Below are 12,235 nucleotides of genomic sequence, written 5' to 3'. Positions count from 1 at the left end.
TGAACACAACCCCATCAGCACTGCTGCCTGTGCCTTGGATTACAACAGGCACTGAAGTTAATAGCTTGCCATGGTCCTACGGGACCGTATGAAATGATTGTCCTGGCCAGAGCATCTAGAGTTAAAACTATGGGCCTATGGTGTGGAGTGTCAGATTACCTAATAGCATTTGCAAAAACTGAACATCCCTTTTGCTCTCCTAATTCAATTCAAGAAATATTTATTGAGTGTCTACACAATACAAGGCTCTCTGCAAGGCAATGGAGTAAGTCTGATGCCAAGTAAGATGCAGTTTCTACACTGAAAATATTTTGGATAAGAAGAGGACAGACAACTCTAGCACATGACTTGTATCACTGGATTGTTGTTAAATGAAAAAGAGTATACATAAACTTAACTTCATTCTGAGATACTACTCAGAGAGAACTGCTCATAGGATTAAGGAAGGCTATGAGAATACACCAAACTATGGGAAATCAAGAAAGAGTTTATGAGAAAAGTTTTAGATAAAAAGAGAAGGGTTTTATGTACAACAATTCCAGGCATTCCAGATAAGCAGAATAGTATAAAGAGTATCAAGGTGAAAAATAATGTAATATAGCTGGAAACCAACAGTTAGACTGAAGCATTGGTTATGAACTCAGAGGGAACTGGGATAAGACCAAAAAAGTAAGTAGCAGGCCAGGCTGGGAACCAGTTTGTTTGAAGAACATGCTGTATTTTCCTTCAGCACTCACTAAACTGATAGCTTCTAAGATACAGACACTTGCTTGACTCATTAGTAGATAATAGGCACTAACCTCCCTGCATAGTTGAAGTCAAAGAGCCAAGTCTTCAGACCTGGAAGTTTTTTCCCCAGCACTCTGGGAAACCTCATTAGTCCTTTGCATTGATACCACTGGCTGAAAAAAATGATGTACCTCGTGGCATTATTATAAAAGAAAACCTAGTGCTATGCCGCTGGGATTTTCGATTTTCCTTAACCTTGCCCTATGCCCACCTTTCCTATTAGCATCTACATTTCATAAAAAAATTACATGGCTGCCTGGAATTCCTGTTCCAAAGCTCAATGTATACATAAGAGTAGCTGCAGATTTTACTGAGCATCTTCCATGTGCCAAGCACTGTGCTTCATTTAATCCTCATAATGACCTAGTGGCATGGGTATTAGATCAGGCAAACCAAGACTCAGAGAGGACATTTCCACAGTGGCTCAGTGATAAGAGGTGAAGCCCATGTAATCCCAAAGCCTTACATAATTGGAAATGAAAAATGAAAACAAATCCTACCAAATTTAAATAAATTGAGGCAAGAGAGAGAAGGAAAGAGAGGCATTTTACATTGTACCTTTTAGAGAAAAAAACAAATGTCAAGTGAACCAATTGATAAATGGGATTTAAGTAATTAACATTTTCCACGAGAACTTAACAGAATGACTTAACATACAGGAATCCACATCATGGCATTTTCATCAAAGAGATTTCCCTAAATCAGGAAAAACAGTATTTCAGTCTCATATACAGCCCCTTCTTGATAAACATACATCTCCCAAGTGTTTGCTTAAAAGTACTACACTTATAGTTAGCATGCCATCTTCTGGGCTTGCTTTCCTCAGTGGGCCATATTAAAGTGAATGCTTAATTAACTTGTTACATGACCTCACTTCATCTCTCAACCTGTTTCTCCATGTGTGAACTGAAGGGTTAAATCATATGATCTAATAATACTCTGGTTCTAAAACACAATAAATCTGTAATTCTGCATAGACATAAACATTTTTTTTCTATCTTCATTTTTGTTCGTTCCATGGTGTTCCCTTAGGTAGTTATAATGGAGTCAGACCACAGACATTTGGGAGTTTTCATATTAACAGAGATTTTTTCATCCTACGTCATATTCCTGTAATCAAGTGGAAAAGCTGAAAGAATAATTGCATTCATTCAGTAATATTAGTCACCTTGAAAAATATTTGTTTGATTATACTTTTAAGTTATACAGCAAGGAAGAAATTTAAAAAAACAAAAACACCAAAGCATTTGGTCCACCCAACTGCATCAAGTTATCACATTCATTGTTCAATTTAAGGTCTGAGATCTAGGGTACTGAGTGTTCTAAATGCCAGCATCTGAGCAACAACCTATAATAAAATGAAAATGAAAGGTTATAAAGAATGTTCAAATTTATAGGATAAACAGAAGAGTTGAAAATTAAAGCCACAGCACTGAAGCCTAATCATGATGTGAAAATCTCTACTTCTGGAAGGAGGCCATCGGATTTAACTGGATGCTATGAAAGCAAACAGATGCTAATTTAGTGAAAACAGCAACCCAATTCTGAACGGTCTGCATTAAAACAGCTTGATTAACAAACAGAAGCTGAGGATTCTTATAGGAAGGAGTCTATAATTCTTAATATAAGATGTGTCAGCAGGTGGTTAAGAATGCCCGAAGCAGGTAATAATAGAAATGAAGAGTCAGAAGTACAGCAGTCTAAAAACATTTATGTTTTTAATGTAAGTTTTATACCAACGAAAACCCAGGTGCCGGTCACTATTTCTATAGAGAATTTCCTTCTTTGCAAGCAATATTCATGGTATCCTAATTGCTTCAAGGAGATGCCATTACAAAAATTCTCATTCATTTATTCAACAAGTCAGTGTTGCCAAGTCAAAAAGTAGGCTGAAGGAATAGAGAAATAGGGAATCTCTCAGCTCATGGCCACTCTGAAAATTCCGGTCTCCTCCTTCCTGGCAAAATGTAATCTAGTTATGCTGAAGAGGGAGCTCCAGAAACATCTAGACATGCCACGGTGGCTGCAAGAAAACTAGAAGACTCTAGTCACAGGACTGGAACCTGTCTGGCCAGACTCCTTATATATAAGCATATATATGACTGCCTTATGCATTCAGTCACAGAAAAGGTGTTAGATAATTAAAACAGACCATTCCTTCTCTCATGAGCATCAGATCCACATGCAATGACTATGATCTGGGCCCAGTATTATCTGTTTTTGAACACACCATAGTTTCTTTTTATACTCTAAACTTTCTGTCTCTAAAAGAAATCAGAATCAGCCAGGTAAAAAAGACAACTCCTAGGGTTTAGTCCAAGATCTTCCATAGGAATAAACATAAGAACAAAACAATCAAGGAAATGGGAAAAGCAGCATTAACGTGTCTCTAGGTTCCAATGATTCCATTATAGAAAAACAGTTACCCATCTTTTAGAGTTTTGTAAAAGCCTTGTTATGGACAGGTCAGGAAGTTTCGAAAGTGCCTGCCAATCATACCACTCCTTCTGAGAATAAAACAACAACCTTAAGACATTTTTTGAGGGCTTGAAAAAGCCATATGCTCTGACCGGCTATGTCCTAGCTCAGTGATTGTTTCAGTAATCCATCCGGAACGTATCATCTAGCAGACAGTTAAGTAGCACAATAACAATGACTAATACATTTCATTTCAAAAATCACTTTAAAACCTACTTTTCAGTCCTCAGTGAAAGAAGAAATAAAGGGTAAAAGAACACTGTGGGTGCACTCTGGTTACATTCCTTCGTGTTTTGTGGTCTGAGCCTCAAAATGAATGCAGCACCGATTTCAGAGTTTCCCTTTACAGTGTGCAGGTGCACAAGTAATGGTTTAGGCAAGGCATCAGTTCAAACCTGTTTCAAACAGGCCAGACAAAGAACTGTCTCCACCCACCTGCACAGCAAAACTGGCTAAATAGGACTCTGAACTCCACTATCTCATGTGCCAATAGCCAGATGAAGCAGGTAATCAGAAAGGGCAGAGGTTGAGGATTCCTAGGCCGATTACAACAAGTATAATGTATCCGATGAGTCATTCAAGTCCTATTTTCCATCTCCCATGAAGACCTGATTCCATCTAATAACCTGGAAAGGTTTACATCAACATTGACACATTCAGAAGAAAACCAGGTCTCATCTGCTATTCCAGTGATCCAGGCTAAGAAAAATTGAGAGATTGATTCAATCAACAAGCATAATCAATAAATTTATTTTTATTTATATATCTATTTGTACATCTATGTTGTTCTAAAAAGGATACAAAGTGCTTTACTAAACTGCATAAAGCCACCTAAAATATTTGATAGTTTATAAAATCTGAGACAGCATCAATTGTGAACTGCATCATTAATTTATGTACCACTAAGATGAATGAAAATAAAAACACAACATACTAAATTAATAGGGTGTGGGAATTTATAGAATTAAACATTGACATTAAAAAAAAGAAAGATCTTGAGGTGTCTGGGTGGCTCAGTTGGTCGGGCACCCGACTCTTGGTTTCTGTTCAGGTCATGATCTCAGGGGTCGTGGGATCCTGGGATTGAGCCCCATGTCAGGCTTTGTGGTCAGCACAGAGTCGGCTTGTCCCTCTCCCTCCCCCTCTGCCCCTCCCCCCCACCTCTCCCCCAGCTCTTGCACGGGCACTCTCTCCCAAGTAAGTAAATAAATAAAAATCTTCAAAAAAAGAAAGATCTTACATCAATAAGCTAACTTTACATCTAAAGAAACAGAAAACAAAACCCAAAGCTAGCAGAATGAGGGAAATAATAGAGTGGAGATAAAACAGAGAATAAAAAAACAGTAGAGAGAATCTATGAATGATAGATGAGACTGAGAGCAGCTTATTAGTTACATATAATCATAGCCCAGGGGAGGAGGACACTACATGCCATGCAGGGTTACATGAGGGTTACACAGGAAGATAGTGAATAACCAGGGTCTGTGGGAGACAAGACTTTTTTGTGTTAAAAGAAGGCAGTGCTGACTGGTCCCTGTGGGAAGATGTGATTGGTTTCTTTCCACAATTCCCCGGCTGGCAAGGAACTGAAATTCACTACTCAGGAATAAGAAGAAACTACACGTAGGTCCCTGGATAAGGAGTCTTGTTTAGATAAGGGACCTTTATCCACAGGAGCAGCAAAGGGAGGATATTCTAGGCCTTCCAGGTTTCACCAGGCATCAAGGCTGCACATAATACATACCTTAGTTTTAGGCCTTAAACTATAACAACCACCCAGAGAATGGGAAGAAAATATTTACAAATGATATATCTGATAAGGATCTAGTATCCAGAATACATAAAGAAGTCTTACTGCTCAACAATAAAAAAAAAAATGAATGATCCAATTAAAAAACAGGCAGAAGACTTAAACAGATTATTTCTCCAAAGAAGATAAACAAATGGCAGCAAGGACACGAAAAGATGCTCAACATCATTAGTCATTAAGGAAATACAAATGAAAATTACAATGATATACCACTTCACATCAGGAAATGTAAAGTGGTGTAGCTGCTATGGAAAACAATTTGGTGTTCCTCAAAGAGTTAAACATAGAATTACCATATGACCCAGCAATTCTACTCCAAGATGTATACTCAAAAGAATTGAAAATGGATACTCAAATACTTGTACATGAATGCTCAGAGCAGCACTATTCACAACTGCCAAAGGTGGAAATAACCCAAATGTCTATCAACAGATAAATGGGTGAACAAAATGTGGTATATACATTCACTGGAATATTATTGGGCCGTAAAAGTGAATGAGGTACTGATTATGCTACAACATGGATACCCCCTGAAAACATAGGCTAAGTCAAAGAAGCCTTAAACAAAAGGTCACATATTATATGATTCCATTTATATGGAATATCCAGAATATAGGTAAAGCTACAGAGACAGAAAGCAGACGGGTCACTAGCAGGGGCTGGGGGAGGGGGTTATTGGGTGGGGTAAGAATAGGGAATGACTGCTTAATGAGTATAGGGTTTTCTTTTGGGGTCATTAAGTGTTTTGGAACTAGACAGAGGTGGTGGTTGCACAACAATGCACACATACTAAATGCCACTGAATTGTACACTTTTAAAAAGTTAATCTTATGTGGATTTCACATCAATTTTTTAAAAAGAGAAAAGAAAACACACCAATGTCCCTTTTTGTCAAACATATACATTTCAGGATCTCTTTATATGTTTTTGAAATAATACTTCGGCTATCAACTAATCAATGGTTTTAAAAGGCACTGATTTAAACTAAACATGTGCTCCCTGCCCTCTATTTACAAGCTGAGTCCTACGTATCATGTCCTACCAGATACGGTACTAAATTCTTCCATTTGGTGCCTACCTTTTCTGCCTCTCCTCTTGCAGTTTCCTAAATATAGTGGAGGATATTTCATTTCTTCATTCCAATGAACACAACAGTCTCTCAATCTAGAACAGCGGTTCTCACCCCTGACTGCACATTAAAATCACTTCAGGAGCTTTAAACAAAACAAAACAAAACAACAACAACAACAAAAACCTCATGTCTGGGCCCTGTTAACTGAATCAGAATTTCTGGGGAAGAAGCCAGGAATCTGGGGGTCAGGAGCTCATTTTTAAAGGCTCCCCAGATGACAATAATGCGCAGCCAGTGTTGAGAATAACTGACCTAGAATCATCTATATCCACTTCCCTTTAGCCAAGTGCAGTGTTTTCTAAACTCCATCATTCACCTATCAGTTTTGGAAAGTTGTGTTTTTCTAGAAATGTAGCCAATTGCATTTGAATTTCAAATTGAAAAGCATAATGTTGTTCCTAAGATCTTCTTATCTTTTAATGTCTATATATCTGTAGTGACATCTTCTTTTCCCTTTACTTATACTAGTTGTTTTGCCTATCTCCTCTTTCTAAATTAGTCCTACTAAGGGCTTATATATTTTCCAGTTGTTTAAAAGGCTAGAACTTTTTTCAAATAAAGATTTTATTTATTTATATGCCAGAGAGAGAGAGAGACAGTACACGCACACAAGCAGGGGGAGCGGCAGGCAGAGGGAGAAGCAGGCTCCCTGTCGAGCAAGGAGCCTGATGCGGGACTCGATCCCAGGACTCTGGGATCATGACCTGAGCTGAAGGCAGACGCTTAACCGACTGAGCCATCCAGGCGTCCCAAAGGCTAGAACTTTGGCCTGTATTTATTTTTTCCATTGTTCAGTTGTCCGTCTAATTTCTGCTCTTACCTTTCTTTCCTTCCTTCTAATTTCTTAGGGTTTAATGAACTCTTCTTTCTCTCGGGATTTCAAAAGGAGACTTGGATGAATGATTTGTAAATCCTTCTTTTTTTCTAATACATACACATTTAAGGAAATAAATTTCCCTCTGGGAACAGATTTAGCAGCACCTTACAAGCTTTCATATGCTATATTCTCTTATCATTTAGTTCAAAATAATTTCAAACTTCCTTTACAGTTTCTTCTTTGACCTATAGGTTTTACAGAAGTACACTGTTTAATACCTACACATTTGGGGATTTTATTATTAATCTCTCATAAATTCCACTGTGGCCAGTAAACATACTGTAAATTACTTCAATCTCTTGAAATTTGTTGAGGCCCAGCATAATCAATTTTGGTAAATGTCTCATGTATATTTGAAAAAGAATGTATCTGGTGTTATACGCAACTAGTGAATCACTGAACACTACATCAAAAACTAATGATGTACTATATGTTGGCTAACTGAACATAATAATAATAATAAAAAAAGAAAAAGAATGTATATTCTATAGCCGTTGGTGCAATATTCTTTACCCGTAACTCAGGCCTAGTTCATTGCACTGTTCAAGTCTTTTAGATTCTGATTGTTTTATCTGCTTTTTCTAATAATTAGTAAAAAAATTTAAAGTTCTCTGCTACAATTGTGATTTCCTTGTAAATCTGTGAACTTTTGTCTGTATGTTTGAAGTCATGCTTTTAGGTGTGTATGTGTATAACTGACAGTATTAAAACACCCCACTTTTTAAAATTGCCTTAAACTTCATTTTGTCTGATATTAGTGTAGTTATCTTAGCTCTCATATGGATATTTGCATTATACATCTTTTTCACTCTTATATTTTCAATATTTCTGTGTCCTTATATTTGAGGTACCTCTTGCAAGGAGGATAAGTGTAGTTTTTTATTCAGCCTGACAATCTTTAAATAGTATATTAATAACATTTTCATTTAATGTAACTGCAGAACAAGTTTGGGTTCATAAGTAAAAATTTACTATTTGTCCCACTTGTTTAATGTTCATTTTCCTTTCTCTTCTTGCCTTTTATTGGATTAACAAAGTACTTAATTTTTTTTCTATTTATATCCTCTATTAATTTTTTGCTTGTACGTAACAATTCTTTAGTAGTTACAAGATTATGACATGCATCCTTGATTTAGTAGTCTCCTATAAAGCAGTATCTTTACCCTTTTCCAGACAATGCTACGATCTTGGAATACTTTAATTCCATTTCAACTTCCCAACTTTTGTGTTAGTCATGCATTATAATTCCACACATATTTTATGTATATGTATTTCATATTTTATGACCCTACCATTTGTTTTGTAGTCAAAATTAATTTAGATATACTCACCCTTTCTTTTTTTTTTTTTAAAAATTTTGTTTGTTTATTTGTCAGAGAGAGAGAGTGCACAAGCAGGGGGGAGCGGCAGGCAGAGGGAGAAGCAGGCTCCCCGCTGAGTAAGGAGTCCAATGTGGGACTCGATCCCATGGCCCTGGGATCATGACCTGTGCCGAAGGCAGATGCTTAACTGACTGAGCCACCCAGGCATCCCACATACTTACCCTTTCTATTGTCTTTTTTCCTTCCTGCAAATATTTCCATGTTTCTGTGCTATGTTTATTTTTATTCTGCCTTTAGTATTTCCCTTAGTATAGGTCTGCTGGGATGCATTTTCTCAATTTTAATGGTCTGAAATGTCTTTTATTTTGCCTTTAATTTGAAGGATTATTTACTGAGTACAGAATTCTAAGTTGCCAGTATTGTTTTATAGTACTTAAAAACACAAAAGATTTATTTATTTGAGGGGGGGTGGGAAGTGGCAGAGGGGGAAGGAGAAAGAAACCCAAGCAGACTCTGCACTGAGCATGGAGCCTCATGCCAGGCTCCATCTCATAACCCTGAGATCACAACCTGAGCTGAAACTAAGAGCTGGACGCTTAATTGACTGCGTCACCCAGGTACCCCATTTTATAGTACTTTTAAAATGTCATTGCATCACCTTTATGGTTCCTAAAGATTCTATTGAGAAATTAGCTTTCAGTCTTATTAATGCTCTTTTGATGCTAATCTGTCTTTTTTTTTCCTAAGTACTTTTAACATTTTCACTTTGTCTTTGGTTTTCAGCTATTTTACTATAATTTCCCTATGTTTGCTTTGTACTTACTATGGGTTGTATTTAATGCTTCTAGAATTTGTAGCTTAATGTGTTTCATCAAATTTGAAAAATGCTGTCATTACCTCTTACAATATTGCATTTACCCTATGTACTTTCTTTTCTCTCTTTGTGATCCCAATTATACATATCTTAGACCTTTTTATTGGGTCCTACATAAGTCTAGCACTTTTCTATATAATCCATCTTTTTTGTTCTTTATGTTTTGGTCAATATATTTTCTACTGACCTTTCTCCCAGTTCACTAATCTACTTTTCAGACATGTACAACCTGCTGTCCAGTCTTTTATGCTTTTCTTGCTTGTCTGACAAATCTTTAATCATTTCACTTGGTAACTAGAGGCAACAGGTACTATATGAATATCTGCAGAGTATATAATACTTGTTTCTCACAAAAGCAAATTAAACTTAAATGAGTCAACCTTGCTATCATTAACAATTTTAAGAAGTATAGGATTTGATTTATTATAATCTAAATGAATAACCACATTCTACTTAAAAGAAATGGAGCACTTTACAAAGGTGATTAAAAATCACCACAGTCTAGGTCACATTTCATATTTTTAATATACTCCATATTTCAAACTGGCTTATGTTAAAAGTACATAAAAAAAGATACTTACTCTCTCTCCTTTTCAGTCAGCTTATCATTGATATTATCTTTGATTGTTGATCTAGATCCCTTATGAATTATAGGATATCTTAGGGGCACTTGTAAGAAAAAGGAAATCATGGAGACCAAATGTGCTGTGTAACCAAGGGCAACAGCAATGCTTCCATCATCTTTTGCTGTAAATTCAAAAGCAGAGAAAAAGCAAACAACTATTTACCTTATAAATGTAGCTACAAGATCATAATCAATTTTAAGAGAGTAAATAAAATATTAATCACATCTAAATTACATGAATTTTATATAAATCTAAACATATTAACAAGACTTGAAATTTCATCTACTATATTTAGAACTATTGTTCAATAATTATTGTGATGAGATTAGCATTCCATTTATATCTTAACAAAGAGTTCTTAGTACACTCACATGTCCATTACTTTCTTTCCTTCCCGGCATTTTTTTTTTTTAAAGGCAGAGATAATACCTAGTCTATCATACGATGTGAAAATTAGTTTCAGAGGTTTAATCATAATGCATTACATGAGCATTATGTATTTTATTCATTAACTTTATAATCAATATAGTTGTACTGTTGTACTATTGTACAAATTAAGTCTAAGGTGAAGTGAAAAAGCACAATGCATCCTTACAGGGTATGTTCTCAATATCCATAAAGATAGTGTTACATAAATAAGACTGTGAAATTTGAGATAGGATATGGAGGAAAAATATTTTAAACAGTAAAAGTAAAATGTCAAAACCACAGTTAATATATATCCTATTTATGCAGTTTAGGTGGAAGCAACTATTAGGAAAAAAAATGTATGTACCCTACAGTCAAACACAAGCATCTATCTTTTTTTTTTTGGTGATCTTTTTTTTTTTTTAATTTTATTATGTTATATTAGTCACCATACAATACATAAGCATCTATCTTTTAAGAAGTCACAGATAATTACATTTTTAACTCACCATCTAGATTTCTGCTATTACCTACCAAGTGATAATAATCATCAGGTACTCAGAACAGAGTAATACAACAAAACGTTTTAAGCCTGCCCCAGGAGGAAGAAAAAAGCAACTGTTTGGTATGTAGTATTCCCAAAATTCTTTTAAAAGTTCACATACATACACTCTGAAAGATTTAATACATAATCTAGACTATCTCAGGCTAGAGAGAAGCTGAAATAATTGAGATATCCTCGGCTTGACTGTTCCCCGATTTCCAAGGGTACCTTAACTTCAATTATTAGAAATGTTTTTCACATTCTTTTTAATATTTATACTTAGTTATCTAAGTACTAGCTTCTTGTTGTAGGAATACCCCTATAGTCATCTATTCATCAGTTCGTTCTCCACCATTGACGACCATGGCAGATTCTTGGTTTCCCTTTGATCATCCTATAAAAACAGGTAACTTTCATTGTATACTTCTCTTCCGCCAGGAACTATTGTACTTTATTTATGACAGTCATTAATTCATCAACAATTACTAAGCTGGGTACCTTTTTATATGCTATTTCATTCATTTCATAGATGAAGAAACTAAGGGTCAAAGAAGTTAAGGAATCTGTCTCAAGTAACAGCGTAATATAATACAGGTTGGCCTGACAACAATGCCTCTGTCCTTAAGCACTCTACCATACTATCTCAGAAGTATACTGTGGAACACATAACAATTTCTTAACTTGGGAACCTAGAATGTACCAAGCAGATGACACACATGTACCACCTCAGTTTCTTCACACTTTTCTTGTAGGGGCAAAGAACAGAGAGTTCCCGGTGACTTGGGCCATGCTAGACTGAGAATGGGCTTCTCAAATTAATGTTTGATGTTCTCTCAAACTAAACTGATAAAAAAAAAAAAAAAGAAAGAAACAGCATTCATTTCAACTCACTACTCAGTCATGCCCTAACTGACAAGAATCCTAATTGTTCTTAGAGGCCATGTCCTCTTGCCCCAGTCCCACACGGGTACCTTGAGTACTGTAACACTTTACTTCTTTTGAAGTCTGTATATCACACCACCTTAGAGACTAAAATTACATTACACTACACTGTAAATTCATTACATTATAATTTAATCATCATATAATGTTAGAGCTACGAGAAATCTCAGAAATCACTGAGTCTGATGCTATCAATTTAGAGATGAGAAAAAATGAGATTTAGGTGGTATAAGTGACTTGCTCAGAACCATATAGGTAAAATCTATGAGTGATGGAATAAGAGGGAGAATTATATATACACCCCTGCCCCCCAAAATACCTATCCCTGGAGTCAGAGCTGGGACAGTGAGTTCCATCAGAGGTCATCGAATCCTGCATCTCCTGCTTTCCATAAAGGATAGGGCTTATGGAATTTGAAATATTCCTATCAGTA

The 12,235-nt window shown here is 36.0% G+C and overlaps 1 protein-coding gene across 1 annotated transcript in view; it reads right to left on the bottom strand.

The window, feature by feature from the left end:
- Window positions 1-12,235, bottom strand: part of UVRAG (UV radiation resistance associated) — a 313,381-nt gene that overhangs the window by 108,955 nt on the left and 192,191 nt on the right. Inside the window, exon 12 of the mRNA XM_021704700.2 lies at window positions 9,864-10,029. Within this exon, the coding sequence (XP_021560375.1) occupies window positions 9,864-10,029 (166 nt within the window). The remainder of the gene's footprint in view (window positions 1-9,863; window positions 10,030-12,235) is intronic.

This window comes from Neomonachus schauinslandi, chromosome 11 (genome assembly GCF_002201575.2).
Source record: "Neomonachus schauinslandi chromosome 11, ASM220157v2, whole genome shotgun sequence".
NCBI classification, from domain to species: Eukaryota; Metazoa; Chordata; class Mammalia; order Carnivora; family Phocidae; genus Neomonachus; species Neomonachus schauinslandi.
This window is presented reverse-complemented; position numbering and strand designations above follow the sequence as displayed.